This window comes from Rhea americana, unplaced genomic scaffold (genome assembly GCF_003343005.1).
Source record: "Rhea americana isolate MKP2758 unplaced genomic scaffold, rheAme1 scaffold_139, whole genome shotgun sequence".
Lineage (NCBI taxonomy): Eukaryota > Metazoa > Chordata > Aves > Rheiformes > Rheidae > Rhea > Rhea americana.
Genome location: NW_028185472.1, coordinates 1,078,569 through 1,100,826, shown reverse-complemented (window position 1 = coordinate 1,100,826; position 22,258 = coordinate 1,078,569). Strand labels below are relative to the sequence as shown.

The 22,258-nt window shown below is 43.2% G+C and overlaps 1 protein-coding gene across 4 annotated transcripts in view; it reads left to right on the top strand.

Moving 5' to 3' along the window:
* The window catches only part of CUNH11orf24 (chromosome unknown C11orf24 homolog), a 37,125-nt gene extending 15,089 nt beyond the window's left edge, over positions 1-22,036 (top strand). For all 4 annotated transcript variants that reach the window (XM_085298445.1, XM_085298447.1, XM_085298444.1 and 1 more), the window contains 3 exons: positions 10,819-11,071; positions 18,909-19,025; positions 20,194-22,036. In XM_085298445.1, the coding sequence (XP_085154571.1) occupies positions 10,819-11,071; positions 18,909-19,025; positions 20,194-21,371 (1,548 nt within the window). In that variant the 3' untranslated portion in view covers positions 21,372-22,036. The remainder of the gene's footprint in view (positions 1-10,818; positions 11,072-18,908; positions 19,026-20,193) is intronic.
* Positions 22,037-22,258: the final 222 nt, after the last annotated feature.

Genomic DNA, 22,258 nt, shown 5'->3' with positions numbered 1-22,258 from the left:
TTGAAAGTTTGGGAGGAATTTTTTGATATGTGACTATGTATGTATATATGTGTGGTGAAAAGCTCTCTAGTAAAATACCATCTTGTGATAAGCTGGAATGTCTTTTTACTGCATCTTACCTGGCAGCCCTTCCATATAAAACTGCTACTTCCCCTCCCTCCCCTCTAAAACCAGGGTTGTTAGATTACATTTTAAACTATGAGTCTTCAGGTTGCTTTATTTGGGAGAATAACTGCAGATGGAGGCAAGTATCTCTGATTTAATTCTCTATATTTCAGTATTTGGGCAAAGATCCTAGTTTCCTGCAGAAAGGAGAAATGACCAAGAATGGCCCAAAAAGGTCATTGCTGCCTATTCTTCTAGCACTGTTCCTCTTTGCTCCTCGCACTGGTACCATGTTCTGGCCACTTCCAGGCTGCCTGAATTTTCTTCTGTGTTTCTGAGCTCTCCCCATTATGCTTTTGTATTGCAGGTTGCAATTTCTTCTGTGCATAGCCTTGCTCAAAATCATGCACAAACATTAATTCCTGAGCAAACTTGCTGAACTCTGTGAACAGAAACATGTCCTATGTTTCTAAATGCCTAAAATTATTATTATGGCTATAGAGGAGCTTAGTGATTTTTTTCAAAAATCTCTGTGCTGAAAGGTAGTATTTGAAACCATCAGTTTAGTGAAATTTAACCTGACCTGTATTGCCAGGAAGTTGCTGACTGTGATGAAATTCTGCAGGGCTGGAGAAAGGTGAGGTGACCAGAYCTTAATGCATTTTCAGTTTTATTTGCTCCAAAAGTAACGCTTGCTTAATTGTACTTTCAAGCTGAAATCACTTCTTGTGGAGGTCTCTGTTAAATTCACAACTACCAAGTCTGGAGTTAACAGTAGCTCAGGGGCAAGTTATTGCACTGTGGTTTTCCCTTGGGAGATCTTGTTTTAGCTTCCGATACTGTGTCTCAGCAAGCACAAAGCATCCGTGTTGCAGAGCATCTGCTTCTGCAGGCATGTCAGGAAACCCARATGAGCAGCCTCTTAGCCCACTTTATCTCCGCTTGTGATACTCACTTGGTGGCTGCAGGGTTCATAGATGGGCCTGTGGGGGTAATTTTCTTGGGGGGTTGTTGAAGGTCATACTTAATTTGAAACATGCAGTGTAAAATGCCCCACATGTGATCTCCTGTCCTCATGAGACAGAAGCATGTCTGAAAATTTGCTAGCTGCTTTTGGTGCAGATCAGACCAGAGAAGGTTGCTGCTGAGCCATAGTGCACATTTTTATTCCTTGGAGGTATTTGTGTTGACAGATTTATTGTCCAGTCCTAGCTTTATGCATTCAGCCTTTGGCAGTTCATTTTTCTTTATATTAAAACTGAATTGTTTCAGATGTTCCAAAACAAGCCACATTTTCATAAATGAAACAGCTACCTGTTCATTTTTCACAGGGTAAGTGTCCCACTAAGTAGTACTTTTTGCCATCTGAAATGCAGAACATAGAAAACCCATATCATCATCCATCATCCTCCCTCATCCCTGCTCACTTCTTTTTTGGTTTTTAGGCTTAACATTTATTTTTTTCAGAGGCAAAGTGTGATGGGTATGAGATCTTACYAATGCCAATGAACTCTCTGCATCAGTAGTATAGGAAATGCATAGAAACTGCTAGCACCGAGGATAAGATACTTTCTCATCAGCTTGCATATAAAGAATGAGAGCAATCACTCCGTATTCTCCATCCATCACTGCCAGCTGTTAGAAGAGCTGTCAGTGGGGTTAAGCAGCCCGRGACCACTTGTGTATCCCAAACCAAGTAGGCTGAGAACATCATCCTTTTTCCTCTTTTGTTCCTTACTCAAACTCCTAGATATTTGTGCAGGTTCTCAATAACCTGTTCTTCAGAAACCATCTCTAAAAAAGTGGTCTCTGCAAGGTTTTGTCTGCTGCATTTATGCTCCCCTCTTAACTCCCTGCTATCTGATGGGGAGTTTTTTTTTTTTTTTTTTTTTTTTTTTTTTTTTTTTTTTTTTCTAAACTAAATGCGCTTGTCTTCCTCAAGCTCGGTGAAAGAAATACAGGTGGGGAGCTGAGTCACAGAAAGATGGTGGCAGTCTGTGATCTGGGAGATGGGTAAAGTTGATAAACATCTTCAGAACAAAACTGACTAAAGTAAAAATTGCCCACAAAAACCACTGCAGCTAAATCTGTGCGAGATTGTGTGTCAGTCACCCTGCATCACTTCTGCAGGAAACTGGAGAGGGGGAAGGGACCTGAATGTGGGTCTCGGCAGTTGTTAGACATGGGCTCTGACCACCAAAACTTCTTCCTCTCTGGATTCTTGATTAGAAAGGAAGGTCAAACAACTTACTGAAAACCCTGAAATTAAASGGTGAAGTACTTTAACCTCTGCATGACTGAGGTCAGCTGCTGAGATTGCGATTAATCCACCTGTTGCATGGGAAAAGACTTTCCAGGCCTTTTGCAGGATTGTGGTAATATTAGACTTGTGAGGGTGCTTTTCCCAGTCCTTGTCCCTGGGGAGCCTGGCCCTGTGTAATATAACATGCCTGTGTCACCGTAGGAGCCTTAAGCGCTTTGTAGTTGTGAAAGTTTTATATGTCAACCAAATCTCAATGTACGTTTTGTGTGGAGTTTCACCTCTTCGAAGGAGACTTTAAGGTGTTTATTCCCATTCTGTTATTTTTGGCATTCACAAGCAGAGGAAAGGATTTTCTTGCAGGAAGTAACATGTGGCAACTGGAGAAATAATGATTTTTGCAGCTACAGACTTCTTTCAAAGAGCATCATTCCTACCTCAAACTTCCAAAGGATTCAGCAGCCAGAGTAGCTTTCTTGCAGGTGGTCTGCTCTATGATGCTGATTTATCCTTTGCTCTCTAGCTTAATAACTCTCACCTGGGATGGTCAATGTGAATCCAGAGTGTGTGTTGGATGCTCTGAAGGAGGAYGCTCTGTTCTTCTGAGTTCATCCTTTGCAACTGTTGGCATGTTTTGGCTCTTCCACGAAGCTTGTAAATGCTACTGCAAACATTGCAGTCAGCTTGTGGTGCACGTGTCATGAAGATTGATGGGAAATTCAGCCACAGCCATAGGTAGAGACTGTGCTGCAAACTGAAGGATGCGGCTTGTATTTAGGGCAGGAGAAGATGTATAATTTTAAGGCTGGTTAATTAAAATATTTTCAGTTATTTGGCTGTTCTTGACAGAGCCCTCTTGTGGAATTTCTCTGTGGATTGTTTGGTTTTGCAGGGTCTTTTGTTTTGTTTTTTACGCTTTGTGGACATAGGCTAAATGGGAGAAACATCAGAAAAAGCGGCAGACTGAACCAGTGGTGTATCTGTATTGTGCCTCCTGCAGTAAGGAGTGCTGGCTGACATGGGGGCATGTTACTCTTCTGTAATACTTAGCCAGCTGTATGATATTAAGCTTTAAAGAAGTTGTGTGATAGAAGGAGTATAAGTGACATTCTCCCTGACCTGAGGAAGGCTGTTTTAGCCTGGATTTTCCAAGGAGGTAGGGTCCTTCCCCCMGTGGCTTGGGAAGCACAATCCAAGGAACTGTGCCCAGACCAGGGAGGACCTCCTCAGTCACTGATAATTGTCTTCCTCACCTGTGATCTAATGTGCTCTCTGCTTCATGACCTCTGCTCAGTTTGTCCTTTGCTGTTTGTAGCATGTGATCCTTGGTATAAACAGGTTGTGCTCAGACATATTCCTGGTGAGTCARTAGGGGAGGTAGGATGTTTTAACGGTGTTTTTGAATTCACAATTCAAGCTGTATTTACTTGCAAATGTTCTAAAGGGCCAACTATTTTTGCTTTTAACACCATAACAAAGTGTTGTTCTCACACRTCCCTGGCCAGCATGTTTTGGCATTGCATTGGGGCTGTTGTAAGTCATACATGAAAGGCACTGTTGTAGAGCTAAATCATGAGCAAAGTTTTTCTTGATGGGGTAAGTCCGTGGTATTTTCTTGCAATTGTCCTCATCSCTTCTTCCCTGCTTATGCTGACTCAATTCAGAAGTTGGCCTAGTTTGCCTCGGTGCTGCCTCTTCTGTTTCCAAACCTGTACATATATGCAATTTCACCTTAAAGGTAAGCTTGGAAACCTGAACGCTTCTCATGATTGCAGCCCAGATCCTTGGTTCCTGCATTCGGCCTTGATTCTCAAAACAAAAAGTGCTTGTCTGCCTGTAGCAAAACTTGCTTTAATTCTATTTTCTAAAGACCAAATATAGCATTTTTTGAGAGCTGACAATGTAACGCTTTTTGCAGAGAGCTGACAAGCAAGTTGAGACTAGGCCTCATGTGTTTTTGGTTTGATGGGAGAGTAGCATCACTGACTGTGAATGTGTCCCAGCCTTGTTTCCCCCGCTCTGTCATTATACTGAGGCCCCTAGGATCCTGCACTGTGTCCTCTTCTGTTATGTCCCTGTAGGAGGAGGAACCGTGTTGCATTGCTCTCTGCAGCTGGCCTAGCTCATGGCTTCTTGGAGGTGCCGGCTGCACTGGTAACTTTATTGCARCGATCAAGAGTGCACTGCCTAGTGCTGTGCTGGTGGTTTCCTCAGGTCCCCCTGGAGTGAGTATCTGTGCCCTGCTGCCCATTGCTCTGTGAAATCTCASTGTTTCCGCCTTGGCTTCTTTCTGAAACCAGCAGAGATGGTCCAGTGGAAAGGGAGATTTCCTTGCATCTCCCTGACATTTTCATTTCCAGTCTGTGCACACTTGTAAGTATGAATTTTTGGTTCCTCGATAACAGATCGAAGCATCCTGTGTTGCCCTAAATGATTTCCTTTCTGGTTGCTTGCTTTGTACCTGTGAACTCTAAAACACACTCCCCCTCCTTCCTTGTTTTTTTTGTCTAGTTCTGCCTCTCTCCTTTCAGCCTGCTGGGCTCCTCCTGTGTTCAGCTGCTGYGTGCACCTTATGCCTGCTTAACCTGGAGTGACTGAGATTGTTTAGGAGGGCATGGAGAGGAGGGTTTTATATTCCACAGATTTCACTCTCCTCCTGCAAGCCATCCCAATCAAGTGGATGTTGTTTGAAGAAATAATCTGAATTTTTTTTGCAGGTTTTTTTGACCTGAGAAAAGGRAAATGAGCAAGGAGGGAGGAACACTTCTGAACCCCAGCAGGCAGTGCTCTCTGGATGTGTGTGCACATTCCACAGTCAGAAGTCMCTCAGCTGTTGACTCAGTTATTCTGGTTTTCCAGCATGCCTTTTACCATCTGCAGCTATATCTCAGAAGGGAAAAGTAGGCTTTGCACTCTTCTGAGTGCTGACTTTTCCCAGGTGTTATTTGTTTGCTTTCTTTTGTGRTTTGGTTTGACTTTTAATTTCTTTGGGGATGCTCAATAGATGAAGCAGGTAGTTCTCAAAGAGTAGATTTTGCTCTGATTTTCAGGAACTTGCTGCTGATGGGGATGCTAGTGTTTGTCTCCATATTATYTCTGACTAAGAGAATGCTTTCTGAGGAGCAATGTGGTCTGGAGAAGAAGCTCTAGCTAGTACTTCTCTGGGRTGTAGCTTCATGGGGTAGATACTCAGTGGAGTTACTGGGAGTCTCTGAATACAAATGGAGCTGTATGGGACTGGCTAGAAATGTGAGGCGGGTAGAGAAGAAAAAGCCCATTGTTTGTAATTCTAAAAGGCAGTGGTTAAGTCAGGAAAAGTGATTTGTAAGTAATAATTGCAGCTCTTGTTCTGGATGCATGGGATTGTGCTGGTGTGGAGAAGGCAGAAAAAAAACCTTCTCATACTTGATACAGCATCCAAAATGTCATCTGAATTGCATAAAGATAATCAGATGCAGTCATATCTTAATGCTGGACTTAGAAATAAGCTGTTTGCTTSTCCGCTGTATTTTAGCACTCTGTAAAATGTAAAGGGACAACGATGATTTGCTGAAAAACCTCTAACATTATTTTAATGTTGTTTTAAGCTTGTAATTATGTATCAGTGCCAAGCGGTGGGAGGAAAAACAACTTGGAAATGTACATTAAYCCAGTACTTTCAAACAAAATAAGTTTAACAATTTGATCTCCGTTGAATAGGCGCTGCTCTGCCCTTTCCTCCAAGCTGCTCGTTGTTTACCAACTTCTGAGCGGCTGAACGTGTGCGGAGGGAGCATGCCTGTGCTGTCTGTCTGTAAGTCCGTGTTAGCTCRGAGCGGCTTCGGCTCTTATTTCTGTTTCAGAGCTGCTTTGTAGTGTTTCAGTCATCGCGGCCTGTGTGCTGGGCACGTGTGTGTTGAGTTTGGGAAACAGCACTGCCTTCTGGTGCTCTGCCTTCTGGTGCTCACTTCAGCAGTTTAACATTTAACAATTAGAAGACCATAGGTTCCCTTTGAGAAGAGCTCGTTGTGGACAGGCATTAATTTGGATGCTATCTTTTCCCAGGAGGATCTTTCAAACCTGAATGAAGCTCAACTTAGATTGTGGTGATGGAAGAGTGCTCATAAGCCATGCATCTGTCAAAAGCAGCAGGAGCTTTCATGGTAGGCAGGAGAGAGAATGGGATGAGAGTTTCGTGAGTAACTGAAGCTATTAGACAGGTAATCACCACGATGCCTGGGACAAAGTGGCTGGTTTTGCACTTGCTTTGTTGCTTTGGAGCTATTGAGTCTCTCCATTTGAGTGAGCACAGGGTGTTTTTTCCCGAGTGTCAGGTACAGTGTTTCGTAGAGGACCAACAGTATTGCRTGAGGGCAGAGAGATACCATGTGTCTGGGCTGCTGCCTTCAAAAACCTCTTCTGTGATCTTTCTGTTCCCTTCCCCCCCTCTCTCACTGGTTATTTCGGGTGCCCAGAACAGGGCCTGACTTCACCCTTTCTTGGACTGGCAGAGGCCTTGCAAACCAAACCATCTCCAGTGCTCTCAGAGCAGAGCAAGCCTGGGATACCCCCATTCCTTTAATGAGCATCAGCTGGCCCTGAACAGACTGAGAGGACTGAGTGCTTACTGAGAGGAGGAAAAAGAGGAATTGTACGGAAGCCAGATAAATCTCATGTCTGTCCTTAGAGCTTCCCCAGTAAGTGGTACCTTCTTAACCCAGAAAGGCTGTCAGTCGCCATGGAAGAGGACTTTGGAGCTGTTGTGGTTAAGTGGGACCAAAGTCAGCTGTGAGGGGGAAGGATTTCTGATGGCTTAACTTGGTTGGGAAAACAGAGCATGTCTGTGCATACTGGACAGATGACTGTTTTAATAAACAGTTTCTAGACCTCAAGTGTGATCAACATGTGATTTTTACAAATACATTAGTTCTTGGGTCAATTAGAATTAATTAAGATGACTKTATTGATCCTGAAAGGCTGAGATTTTAACTGTGAAATGCTGTTGTGTCTGCATTTGCAAAAGTAATTGGAGATTTTTATCCTTCGGGGGTAGTTGCTATGACTACAAAGATCTGAGTSAAGCAAGAAACAATCTACAATAATAAAACTCTGTATTCATAGAAATACTGGATGCTGTAGTCCTTTACCATTTTCTTTAGAATGGTAAATGCATACATTATTGCATGTCCTGTTTGTTCTCAATGTCACTTCCTAAACTATAAAGTATTATTATACATGTAAGTCTTCTTTACCTTGAAAATGTATTGCAAACGTAAGCAACTTTCTTTAAAATTTAAAACTTGCTCTTTGTGCTATGTTTTTTTTCCTAATATTTGCTGCATCTCTGCCTGTGATCTGTGAACTTAGCGAAAACTGCAGTTGTTTCTGCATAGGCTGATGGTTGTGCAGATTGACAAATGGTGTTGCGAGTGTCTTTGTGGGATATCTACAGTGTCAGTGAAGGAACCCAGATCGCTTACTGTGAGTTGAAGGAGTCAGAGTTTAAAACAGAAGCTTGCTGTCTGTCAGCAATAAGGATCTGTCAGCTTGAGGAGAAGGTCTCTTTCAGACAAGAGTATTTTACATCCTCTTTCTCTTTCATGTTTTCCCAGTTGGAGTTTGCAGTGATTAAACTACAGAATGCATTAGGCTGATGGCAATGCAAAACACTAAGGTAAACTTGTTGGAAGTGTAGAACAACAGGGAAAAACATGAAAGTTTCCTTTACGATATAACTCATTCACATTACCAATCCTGTTTTGAAAATGAGGCTCCTTTCCTGAGCAGCTGACCCTAGCGTACCATGTCACAGGGGGCTGTGTTGTGTGTCACACAAGTTGTCTTCTCTCCTGCACCAAATCTCTTGCAACTCCAGCTAATGTCCGCTTGGAAAAGCAAGTGGTGAGGCAGAAAAAGTAAAACATAAACGTTCCTTTTCACTTTTTTTCCATTGGTGCCTTTGGATCCTCATGTTGGTTCTTGTTCCCTGTCTTAGAGGCAAATAGGCTGTATCCATCTGTTTCTCATATAAGAAAGAGTGTGGAAGTCTTTGGTCCCACCAAAGAACTCTGTCTAAATGGATATACTTGCTTGTTGTCAGTTTGCCGGTGTCGTGCCTTCCATCGGGGCAGGTCAGGGGTCTCTTGCTGATTCAGCGTGGCAGGGTGAGACATCTGAGCTGGTGTAAGTGTGTCTGCACTGTGCAGACTGGTGTGAAATGGGAACCGGATCCTAGTCAAGCTGATGCTAGCTGGAAAGCAGATGCAGCCCAGCACTCAGAGCTAGATGGGGCTGGTGAGCTTCCTTTCCCTGCCAAGGCTTCTTTTGCCAAGTCAGACTCAAATGTTTCCAGCTGCCAGATGGGAAAACCAAGGTGTGAACCTCTGACTGGAGAGAGACATCTGCTTGCACAAAGCCAGTGTGATGCTGTTGTATTTCCTCCAGGGAGAAAGCCACAGAGCAGTGTGCAAGCTAAGGTCAGTGATGCAAGTCCACCACCATTCTTTCGTTTTTTGGCTTCCCTGATCTTTGGGAGTGTAGAAAATGTAGAAATACTCGATACGTTTTCAAGGACCTTTGGGTGCAGAATATCTCTTTTCATCAGAGTAAATATAAAGTTGGCAGGAAGGGGGCCTTGGGGAGCAAGTTGCATTCCCTCAGAGAACTCGTAGGGTGATTAGGGACGCTGAATTTGAGGCAATGTAATTTATTACTAAGTTTTGTCCCTATTTCTGACATGGATAATCCAGTGTGGACTTGCACCTTGTGTGTCCTCTATAAAGATTGGAATAACCATTTATACTTTGCCCCTTTTCCAGATACTTCTGAGGCTAAAACTCTGTTACTCTGTTCAGGGCTTTACAATGCAGGGCAAAGATAAAACTTGCAAATAAAAGTTCAGTGACTGAGACATTGAAATGTAGCAATTTAGAAATCAAAGCTGGTAAATGTTACCTGGGCTTTATTGGAATCCAAAGGCTCCAGCTCAGACTCTTGGGCCAAACTGCACTTGTGAATTTAAGAGAGCTCAGGGTAAGCCTTCTTGCATGGATGGCTAAATCAAGGTCTTAATTTGCCTAAGAGACTGGATGGTTTTTACTATGCTATTTATACCATTCATACATGCTGCTCGTAATCTGTGTTATGAACTGTGTGTGTGTTCAGCTGCAGTCATGTACCCTTCCAAGCTGTCTGGCAAAGTTGAGCCTCAACACTCTTTGAAAACCATGAGATTTCTTTTCACAACTGCAGGATGAGGACTGAAGCTTGCTTCAGTGAGGAGGAGAGCTGCCCTTATAAGCTCCTAGGGAAGAGACCAAACAATTAGTCTGGTCCAGGCTGGACTATTTGGAAGGACCTGCTTACATAAAGCTTTAAAAAGTCTTGAAAACGTTAGGGTAAATCCAGGTAGCAGGTGAGGATTGCTCTGAAATGCACTGAAGTCAGTGGGAGCTGCTCCAGTGACTTCAAGGGTGAGAGCCCATTAGTGGGGACACAAGTGTCTTGTGTGTAATGCTAATGAAGAAAAGACTTTGTGTATTTACTGTTTTATGTGGGGAAATAAAGACCACTGTGTGTGTGTGAAACTTCAGTAGCAGCTACTGCGTCTGTGTAATCACGTAAAAGACATGAATTATTGGCTTTTGATTGTTTTGAATTAAGAAGTTTTTAATAGCTTTTGTGATCAACAAGAGAATCAAAGCACGAATGAATGAAGCCTGATGCTTGGTTTGACTGATGCGGTGTAAAAGCAGGGCCAGGTTCTAGGTATATTCCCAGCTTGTGGATCCCTGTATTATCAGTGTGCTCAAACTGGTGAAAATGCTTCTGCTAAACCTGGGAACAACCTTTAAGTCAAAAGCTAAGCGCATCAGTCTGACTCTGAAGCCCTGATTATCCATGTGCACTTCTGCACCTGCATTCGCTGCCTCCTATATATTTGTGGCTCTGAGGTATCAGTTTACATCAAAGAAATGTGTGAACCAATTCCAAAAGAAGCATCTTCTTTACACCTTTCATGTACTGCTACTCTTCCCTGTGCTGTTTTGTAGCCCCAGTAGGRTTTGGTTTGACAGTAGTCAGGTGGATCCTCCAAATGAAAGCAGAGCAACAGACAGCAGAGCTCTTTCTGTTCCTGACTGTATTCTTGCGTCATGTTTCTTTCTTCTTCACCTTGGGATCTTGGGGAAACTAAAAGGAGGAAAGCATAACCTACTGCCTGCAGCTTTTGAGTTATCTATGTTGGGGTCAGAAGAAAGGAGAGCAAAGTACCCTTTCCAAAGAAAGATCCTCTTTGTGAATTTGGGAATAGTCTTTTCTGCTCTCTGATTTATTGCCTATGTATTGTTTGTAATAATACTTGTCCTTGTTTTGCAAACCCTTTCATTTCTATTGATAAGAGTRGGTTTAATAAAAACACTTCAGCTGCAAACTTTTGGTATAAAGTAATCATTTTATTTTTTTAAAAAATATAGGTGTATCGCACAGGATCTGAGAGTGATATAGGAAAACATCCTCCTGTACTACACACTCCTAGGAACAGAAGCTTCCCTGCAAGGTCAACCTTGAAGATGTGGACTGCCATTGTGTTCTTCCTGCTGATTTCCTTCTGTATATGTGAGGATGGAGTTTCTATCCTGAAAGAGAGAGGAGCTCGCATAGTGCGCATAAACAGGCTGACAACAGAAGAGCAATGCAGGCAAGCTTGTAAAAGCCCAGCTGCTTCAGGTGAGACTATTGCCCTTTAGCAGAAATTCCAGCTGTTTTTTCTTCCTTAAAGGTCTCTTCTACTCCCCTGACAACTATCCTTTCTAACTCAAGTTGTTTACAGGCATTTACAATTATGACTTCTGTGTGCTGTCCTGTGGTGCTAAATAATTTCTGACAGCTTTAGTTAAATTGAACGCAGAGCAACCATTTCCCAGGGCCTTTCTAGCTTCCATAACAAACAGCATGCATGTGCACTTGGTGTGCACTGGTAGCGTGCAAATGGTGTTAGGTCACTTAACTTAAAGGCTGATTGTTCCATGCTGTCAGGTGTTTGCAAGTGAACAGTGCTGTAGTAGTCAGCTGCACTGGAATGAGTAATCTTTACTGACTAGTATTTGTATCCTTCTACCTTGGAAGAAACTGGTTGTTAATTGTCCTGCAACTGAGCCAGGGGTTAARCAGGGCCAGGGAGATTAAAATCTTCCTCTAGTCTCTCTCCAAGTTGTCTTTAAAAAGCATTAGACTCTTAAATGAGTCAGAGGTGTTCTTACTAAGGACCCTAACTTACCTAGCCACATGGGAAAACTTTTAGTACCTACAAAGAATCAGACTGCTATAGTATAGGTGAGAATTTAGCTCAGGCGAATGAATGTCTGACACTGCTTTTAGAACTCAGATWGATAAAACATCACCAAGATGCCTTTTTTCAAATATCCAGAGTTTTCAAACTTTTTTTTTTAACAATATGATTTTCTGTTGTCCCTTTGCTGTAGAAAGCACCTTGAGAAATTAAGCTTCTGGTTTAGGAGGTTAAATATTAATGGATATATCTCCCAGGCACCAGAGTCCAGAAGACGTTAGCTTCTGCTTTTTCAAGTGATAAACCTTACAGAGATAACATGTTCACGCTGACTCTACTGACATTTAGGGTTTATAATGCTACATGTTTGTGCCTTCCACCTGAGAATCATAGAATAGGTGAGGTTGGAAGGGACCTCTGGAGATCATCTAGTCCAAGCCCTCTGCTTAAGCAGGGTCACCTAGAGCATGTGAGACAGGGTTGCGTCCAGGCAGGCTTTGAATATCTCTGGAGAAGGAGACTCCACAACCTCTCTGGGCAACCTGTGCCAGTGCTCTGTCACTCTCACAGGGAAGAAATTCCCCCTCATGTTCAGGCAGAACTTCCTGTGGTTCAGTTTTTGCCTGTTGCCTCTTGTCCTGTCACACGGGACAACTGAAAAGAGTTTAACCCTATCCTTCATCCTTTGCACATTTGACCCACCTTGCTTCTGCAAAGCTAATGGTAATCTAAGGGCTTCTCTGTTGCGGTAATGGATTTTTAGAATATCTGAATACTCTGAAAGTTTATRTGACATCTCTGTAAAGGGCCAGTTACCTAGAGAAGGCAGTCTTAGAAAAAACAGAATGAAGCAGCAGTAATAATGAGACGTAGTTGTAACTCGAAAGAGAGATGTTCGTGTCATCTTTTATCCCCCCTTTCCCTGCTAGAAATCATCATTCAACATATTTCTAAAACTTATTTATTTTAAGGCAGACTGTGAGAGACTGTTTCAGACCATCTGTAGGTCTCTAGACAAGGATTAAAATATAGTCTTCAAAGAGCTAGTGAAGRTCATTAATTGTACAGGATTTTCTGATGATGRTAGAGAGTATCATAATAATAGGCAGTTGTTTAATACATAACATGGCACTCTTTTCATGGCACCTCAAAGCCTTCTTGCGGGATCTATGATGAGTTCTTGGAATCAAGAGAAACTGAAAACGTGATACACTACTTACTTTGTTCCCTTGAAATTGAGGATAAGCTAAGTGGACAGCACAAAACATTTTTCTGTAGATTCCCTGACAATTTGGTGTGAGCGTCCAGATCCCTGAGAGTCTCCTTTTCTGGAGATATTTAAAACCCATGTGGATGTGATCATGTCTAACATCCTGTAGATGATACTGCTTCAGCAGGGGGTTGGACTAGATGATCTCTAGAGGTCTCTTCCAACCTCAACCATTCTGTGTGTGTGATCCCCTTGACAGCCTCGCTTCAGGTACTTGTACACATTGATAAGATCCCCCCTCAGGCTTCTCTTCCCCAGGCTGAAGAGGCCCAGCTCTCACAGCTGTTCCTCGTAGGGCAGGTGCTCCAGCCCTCTGATCATCTTTGTAGCCCTACGCTGGACTCTCTCCGGTAGCTCCCTGTCTCTCTTGTACTGGGGAGCCCAGAASTGGACACAGTACTCGAGATGAGGCCTCCCCAGGGCTGAGTAGAGGGGCAGGACCACCTCCCTCGACCTGCTGGCAACAGCCTTCCTAGGATACCGTTGGCCTTCCTGGCCACAAGGGCACCTTGCTGGCTCATGGTCARCTTGTCATCCACCAGCACTCCCAGGTCCTTCTCTGCAGAGCTGCTCTCCAGCAGGTCATCCCCCAGCTTGTACTGGTGCCTAGGGTTATTCCTCCCTAGGTGCAGGACCTTGTGCTTGCCCTTGTTGAACCTCAGGAGGTTCCTCCCCATCTCAGTCTCCAGCCTGTCCAGGCCTCTCTGAATGGCAGCACAGCCCTCTGGTGTGTCAGCCACTCCTCCCAACTTGGTATCTTCAGCAAACTTGCTGAGGAGGCACTCTGTCCACTCATCCAGGTCATTGATGAAAAAGCTGAGCAGGATGGGACCCAGTACTGGGCCCTGGGGAGCTCCACTAGCCACAGGCCTCCGACTGGACTCCACGCCACTGATGACGACCCTCTGAGCTGTGCCTTTCAGCCAGTTCTCAATCCACTTCACTGTCCACTYGTCTAACCCACCCTTCCTGAGCTTATCTAGGAGGAGGTTGTGGGAGACAGTGTCAAAAGCCTTGCTGAAGTCAAGGTACACAATGTCCACTGCTCTCCCCTCATCTACCCAGCCAGTCACTCCATCATAGAAGGCCATCAGATTGGTCAAGCAGGATTTCCCCTTGGTGAATCCATGTTGGCTACTCCTGATCACCTTCTTTTCCTCCATATGTCTGGAGATGACATCCAGAAGGAGCTGTTCCATCACCTTTCCAGAGATGGAGGTGTGGCTGACTGGCCTATAGTTGCCTGGGTCCTCCTCCTTGCCCTTTTTGAAGACAGGAGTGGCATTGGCTTTCTTCCAGTCCTCAGGCACTTTTCCAGTTCTCCGAGACTTTTCAAAGATGACGGAGAGCGGCCTGGCAACAACATCCGTCAGCTCCCTCAATACCCGTGGGTGCATCCCATCTGGGCCCACGGATTTGTGGATGTCTAGCCTGCCCAGAAGGTCTCTAACCCAATCCTCCTCAACCAAAGGGAAGTCTTCCTTTCTCTGGACTTTCTCTCTCATCTCCAGGCTCTGGGATTCTTGAGGGCTGCCCTTAGCAGTGAAGATTGAAGCAAAGAAGGCATTCAGTAATTCTACCTTCTCTGTATCCCTTGCCACCAGGGCCCCCGTCCCATTYAGTAGCAGGCCCACATTTTCCCTAGTCCTCCTGCTGCTGCTGATTTATTTGTAGAAGCCCTTCCTATTGTCCTTGACATCCCTTGCCAGACTCAACTCCAGCTGGGCCTTAACATTCCTCGCTGCATCTCTACATGCTCTGATTGCGTTCCTATAATCCTCCCAAATAGCCTGTCCCCTCTTCTACATTCTGTGTATTTTCTTCTTCTGTCTGAATTTGGCCAGCAGCTCCTTGCTCACCCATGCAGGTCTCCTGCCCTTTTTACTGCCCTTCTTACTCATAGGGATGCACCGCTCTTGAGCTTGGAGGAAGTGATGTTTGAGTATTAGCCAGCTCTCCTGGACTCCCTTCCCTTCTAGGGCCTTAACCCATGAGAATCTGTAAACATTGTGCAGATGTCATCTTAACCTCACAATATCTTTGTGAAGGTAGAAAAAGTGCTATTAGTTGGTTCCTCCAGAAGGGGAAGCTGAGGAACCTGAGGAAATTAGTCTAATCAGAGACAGTCTGAGTGCTCGCTTCACCCTGTTGCTGATGTCGTTTGATTTTTTTTATTATTATTATTATTATTTTCCCCCCAGACTCTTCAACTTTTTCTCTCTTGACTTTGTGTTTCTTACAGGATGAGTCTAACTGAGTGTTATCTTCAGGCAGAGGTGGGTAAACCTTTAGAATTAAGTGATGTGGGCCCTCTCTTCAGGAAACAATCTAAACCCCAAAGTATGGCCTGTTCTTACCAGGTTTTGTGTGCTGTGTTGCCTACCAGTGAAACTGCTTCAGCTGGTTCAATCCGTTGCACAACATAATGTCTGAGGGAAGACTAATAAGATACAAGCTCCTCACAAATATATCTCACGTGCTGAGAGATCATCTGGAGAGAAGAGCTTTTCTTGGGGGAAGGGGTATTGGGTTTTTTGATTAGCTTTAGGTTGTAAGATCAGTTTTATGGTTTTATCGGTTTTCATGCTTATCTCCTGCCCACGCAAATGTATGTATTTTTGTGCCATTTTACTATTTCATTGCAGATATGAGACTTCAGAGTCCTAGACATTGGTATTGTAACACCTATGTAACTGTCAGTAAAGGAGCGGTGGTTATTATTTTTAAGGTATTTTAGTTTTAAGTTCTAGGCCAAGGTTGCATGGGAAGATATCTTCATAGTTACATTGTTTAGAGGAATGGAAAAACAACAATCCTAGCTGATTGAGCTACCTTCAGTAGATTAAGTTATATCAGCAGAAGACCCCTTGCTAATATAATGCATCTAGCTTAGAGAAGCACTATAACTATCATGAGAAGAGCACCGTTGGCCTGTGCATCCACATCTTCAGTGGGTGCTACAGAAAGAGGGATGGTTGCTGATCTAGCTATTGTAGCAAAGCGTGTGCAGTTAAACTAATGTAAGGGTACCTGACCTCAGAAGCAGCTTACTTTCCTTGCAGAGAAAGGAAGGAGATGTTGTAGGAGGGAGATGTCACAGTACAACCGTGCCCATGTTGTGAGACAGTCTGATGCTTCGATTTTATACTAGTAAAAGCAGCAAAACTCTCTAGGGCTGACTGTGTGCGTAGCTACTCTGTGACCAGTATATGTTGTCTAACACAATGGGTCAAAGCCGCCAGGTGCTGTTAGGTAAGTGATACGTGTTGGAGGAAGTGCCCGTCTTGGCAAAAGTCCGGCAAACTGTAATTCCCAGATGCTTAATGAGCGCAACAAACCCACTTTTGGGTGGTGGAGGAGACTTGTGCTCTTCCCTTTGCATCCCCAGCCATATTCAGAGCTCTCAAGCTTCACCTGTGGTGACCAGTCTGTGTCTGTAATGGGAACAGAGAGCAGAGCCACCTTGGTGGTACTTTGGGGTGATATGACATGTCTGCATAAGCAAATATCCTGGCTCCCAGCTTACAACAAGACACCTCCGTACTTTGCATCCACCTGCCTGTAGGGATTTTTGCTATACCATTTTGGAAGCTAAGACTTCTTTCCAATAACAAGAGATTTAAAAATGAAATAAAGTTTGGAGCAAGACCCTGGTGTCTGTTTCCCACATGGTATCTTTTCAAAATGTCTTGGAATAGCTTTTGTTTTCCCTCTAGTTTATTTTCCCCCCCTTACTCTCTTCAATTGGAAATGAGCAAAAAAAAAAAAAAAAAAAAAAAAAAATGGCGGGGAGCAACTGTCTCGCAACGGAGATACGAGTTGGAGCTGTGCTCTGGATTTATGCTGAAGGGACCATTAGTCAGTTAAACTGTAAAGAGATATTCTGTTCTTCTGGGAAGCAACTGTGAAATCTTGGGCAGCTGGATACAGTCCTGATGACAGCAGAACCTGGGGTGCTTTAACTGCATTGACCCTGTTGTTCTCTTGATCTTTCTGAACTGTCTCAGGTATGTAGCCAAAACGGAAAAATGCTGTTGGATATTGCTTTTGCCTCCCCACGTGAGAAATGACGTGATTTACAATAGATAGYCTGTGATTCTGCGCTAGTATGGCTCATCAAGAGTGGGGCAAGGAGGTGGCTTTGGAAATCAGAGCATATCTGAACTCAATCATTTCTATATGAGAAGTAGATTTTGATTTGTTCAGGAGTGCTATTCTGTCTCCTGTTTTATGCAGCTATTGAAGTTCTTCATTTTATTGCTTTTTGACTTTTAAGTACCAATTCTTAAGGGGTTAGAATGGTTTCAGTCACTTTCTTAACCTTTTTCCAAGCCAGTAAAATTCTACTTTCCTGATTTCTTTAGCCACTTTCATTTCTAAAGCAGAATGCAGTTGGTGGTAGAGATATCTCTCTAAGTTCATAATAAAATATTTACATTACCACAGTTATTAGAAGTGCTTCTGGAAAATTTATGAAAAGTTCAAGCTCCCCATAGCTTTAATCCTCAATGAGGGTAATTCTCTTTGTAGATAAGAGCTTTAAATATAGCCATGTGTACCACACGTGCATGTACTCTGCCCTTTCTCACATTTCCAAAAAAAAACACAAAAATGAATTTCTTCTGCTATCGTACACTTGAGTCTCCTGTAATCCACTGATAAATGGCCAGTTGGACACACATCTGCTTCATTCTAGACTCATCACTGTGTTATCTTCTCCTGTGTTTCCTTGTTACCGCATATGTTACTTCCTAGTACCAGAAATTAATTATATGCCGATATACTGCGTAATTTAGGCAGGAAGGGAGTTTTTGAGGTCTCTGGTTCCCTCTCAAAACAGAATCAACATAGATCAAGGCTGCTTAATGCCTAATGGAGAGTGTCCATCCTCTTTGGGCCCCGGTCCAGTGTTTGATGCACCGGTGGTGGAAACTCTTTCTTTCTTATGTTTAGCTGGAATTCCCTGTTTTGAAACTTGTCTGCTGTCTCTCACCCTACCCCTGGACTACCAAAAAGAACTGGGCTCTATCTTCTCTCTTCTCTTCCACTAGGTGGCTGGGGACAGCAATGGGATTTCCTCTTCACCTCCTGTTCTCCAGTCCTCACAACCATCTAGGTTACCTGTGCTGGACTCGCTCCAGTGTGTCAATACGTTATTTTTTTTTCCTTCTTTCACTTGTGCTGGGAAACCCAAAGCCAGTCACAGTATTTGTGATATCATCTCAGCAGCGCTGATTAGAGGGGAATTATTCTTTCCCTCAAATTTTGGTTGTGTGTATGCAGACACACGCTGAAATAAATTAACAAATTAGAAGGTATGCCAGGAAAGGGAGTTCCTGCTGTGATGACTTAGGTGAGCTGATTTAGCTCATGTTGGGATCTGGCATGTTAAAAGATAATTTCTATGATGGCACCCCTGGCCAACGGTATTGATCAGCAGATGAGGAATGAATTTCCACTTAACTCCAGGCACTGAGATACGGGGCATCTCCCATTGAAAGAAATGGATGTCACCTCAGGTTCAGCTTACTTCCTTTTTTCATCTCTTTAAGGCATTTCTGATAAATGTGAGCATTTAGAGAGGGTTTAACCAAGCTGTAGTACTGTCTCTTTGTCCTTGTCTGTGTGAGCAAATTGTTCTCTTTAGGGGGCATTTCTCCCAAGAGGACAAGTAGGGAGTTCTGTAGATTGACTTGAAGCTGCTGTGTTGATTTCATTGCTTTTTCAATTATTTTCACCAAGCTTAAGTCAGGATCCTTAAAGGACAGCTTCTAGCTGTCAGCCTTTTCATTCTTCAGGTTTTCTTGGTGTTACAGCCATGAAGTAGAGCATGCTTTCTATACTGTGTGTAGCAATTCATTTTCTTGTTTTGTTTGAAAGAGTATTTTCTGGTCAAGTGTGTTTTTAGTTTTTTTAATAGCCCTACTAAGGTAAAGCTTATTTTGGCATATGGGATTTTGGGGTTCAGTTTGATTAGCCACTTATTTGCCCTCTGCTGTTTTTAGGTAATTGCCGCTGCAACTGGTCTGTGCCCTACCAGAACCAATGTATCCTCTTGCAGTGTCACCAGCTAAGTGTGTGTCAGGATGCAAGAGAACAAGACATCAGAGATCTGCTTGGAGGTAATGCCATACTGCAGGCTCCTGCAAAATCTAAGGTCTGGTGCTTTTATCTAAAATACCTACACTTAGACCCTGGCTAGCTTCCAGCTGAGGTTAAATGGGTCAATGAAATACCTGCAGGATGATTCTGTAGCTAGACTCAGTCCATTGGAAAATTTGTTTTTCTAGCCTTGTTATGACTCTGGCATTTACAGGTATGTGGTGTGTCTTTGAGTAACCTTTATTGACCTCTCCATGTTAAAGGCAGCATTCATTCATGCCATTTGCACCCTACACTGTCTTTCAGAAAATAAAGGCATAGCAGAGGTATTTATATTTTTAAGAGAAAGGAAATGGCTTAGCATTGGCTTTCCTGAGATTGCTAGGACCGCTGTGCCAGAGGCAGCAAACTGCTTGTATAATCAGAGCAGAGTTAGTAGCAATTGCTCATGGTGACTTTCCAGTATCAGAGYTGTCAATTTTAATTAAAGTGACACAATAGCAAAATGGAACTTGTTGATTGGGAAATCAGTCTTCTAAAGTATGTTTCAAGAGTTTGCTGTACACAAACTTTAAAACAAAAAGCAAACATGAAAAAGGACAGAGCTTGTTCATGGCCCTGTTGAGTTGGCAAAGGTTTCTTTGGGACTTAGCAACTAGTCCTGTGAAAAGTAGATGGGATTGTCACTAGAAATCCAGATCTCTAGTTCTGAAAGAAATTATCTTGAACCATAAAGGTATAAGTGGAAATTTCTAGTCAATTTTAAGATGAAAAGTTTGAATCTAAGCATGAAGGCTCTGTTGGTGCTATGTAACTGTATGAGAGCTTGAGGCATCATCTCAGGAGCTTTCACAGGTCAAACTGGTATTTGTAATGCTGCTTCTGTTGAGCAAATGCTTTTGTGTTCTGGCTCTGTAGCTCATTGTACCTCTTTGGGAATTAATTCTCTGACTGGACAAATGCCAAAGGTCTGTGGAATGAAGGGTAGCCCCAAAAGATTATGCATGATAAAGGCAGGGGTATGCATTTTCATGTTCTTGCTGACTTCAGGATCGGTTTATTCTAGTCATAATGTACCTTCAGAATGTCTGTTCTGGTTTGCATGTGGGCATCAGATCAGATTTGGACTTGAGAACTCTACTTTTTCACTGCAAAATAACAAGATTCTTTGGTTTTGTCTTTTTAAAGAAATTGTCCTTAGGAGAAGGAAAACAGACCTGTTTCACCAGCACAGGTATGCAGAGAAGATGGTGAATACAATGGTTGACCAACACAATGTAGAAAACCTGCTTTCCTCAACTGCTTGGACTCGCAAGATTCACTCAAGACGGTTGCTTGAGGCTGAAAATGATGTTGAAACAACAAACCTAGGAAATACGACTGCAACGAATGCTGCCACCACCACAGTGACTACCAGCACTGCTGCAGCTGCAACCACAATTGGTACAAATACGGCTGTCTTCACTGCAGCTCCTGAGACAAGTGTCAAGACTACAAATGCCTCTGAAGGTTCTGGTAGTGTCCTTACTAAAGCCATATTTTCCACTGTCTCTTCTCCTATTTATGATAATGTCACTGCTTCCATATTCAATAATGTCACCAAGCCTGTGACCACCCCTGAAAAATCAAGAAATAGTAGCTCTAGTTCGGTATCAGAATCCCCTTCTCATCCCCTTGATCTTGCTTCTAAAGTGACTACTCAAATGCCTCCAAAGAAGCAGTTTAACTCAGCTACCACCACAGCCAGCACTCCCCCCTCTAGTAGTCTCGCCTCTGCTGGAGGCCCAGAGACATCAAGCACAAACACAGCAGCAACCAGCCTTATCCCTCAGGATGCCCGAACATCATCATCTGCTGCTGCTCATACTGCTGTGCTCACTACTTTGGTGAGTTCACATTCCAGTAATCCAATACCCAGCATTACGTCACTAAATCCAGAGCCAGAAGGAAGTATAGCCACAACATCCTTGAATAAATCGACTTCTTTTCTGGGCTCTATGTCAAGTGCAATAGTTTCAACAACTACACCTACAACAGAAGCTACAACTGGACATGAGATAAAGTCAGTGTCTCACATTCCCTTGACTAAGCCTATGACCACGGCTCCAGCAAATGCACCTGAAACAACAACTTCAGGCCTTGCAGGAACTCAGGACACAGACAAGTATCTTTTCATTGCTGCTGAGCCTCTGACTCAGTACTTGGTAGACAAAAGTTTGCTGCTTGCAGTGCTTTTATTTGGTACGGTGTTTTTCATAACGGTTATAGTTCTCTTCCTCATGCAGGCCTATGAGAGCTACAAAAAGAAGGATTACACGCAAGTGGATTATCTGATCAATGGAATGTATGTGGACTCAGAGATGTGAAAGACTGGGGGGTAAGACCTGGGGCAGAGAGATGGAAAGGAGATTGAAAGCCTGCCTGACTTGTTTTTCTTTCCCATTTGCCTATAAGACAAAGTGCTTCCAAACTTACTTCTGGTGCAATTTAGGAGAAATGCCATGTACTGTATTAAGAACAAAAAGTATATATATATTTTTTATTCAACTGTGCAACAGGTTGCAGTAGAAAAGTAGTCATTTATAAAACTTTTCCAGAATGCAAAATAGCTTTGGCCGTTATTTTTCACTGCAAAATCACCATAACAAGAGGTAAGTTGTCATCCTCTGAGAATGATGTGGCGCTTTTTCAACTGTCTACCCTGTAAGTTCCTTGTGTTTTGCTGGTATCATGTGTGCTCCTCTCTGTAAAACAGCATAGAGGGAGCTCTCACCTTTTGTGAAGTGTTTTGAACTCATCAGATGTATGAAGTATTGCTGCAACAGGAAACTTCTTATCCAGTGCACACCATGTTTCAATATATGCTTCCTGCTTGTAAAGAGATTTGTTTACAAGGTGCTGTAAACACTCTGTTTACTGCTAACCAAGGTGGCTTTTCACCATGGAGTGGATTATTGTGCCTCTGCACTCACATGATTATTTTTGTATTCACTCAATAAATGGGGCCCTGGAAGGGCATGCCTTGTTGCAATTCTGTTTTCATTGCTGTCCCTGCCAGTTTAGAAGCAAGAAAGTGGGATTTTTGGCTTGCCCAAATTAGCTCTACTTTAATGTTTCAAGTACAGAGGCTTTGAAGACAACACAGAAAATGTGGACATGTCACAGAAGATGCTGATCTTTCCAGGTTGGGCTTCTGTTCTTTGAGACCATAACGCCACTGCAAAGTCTCCCAGCTACACGGATGCATTCGCCT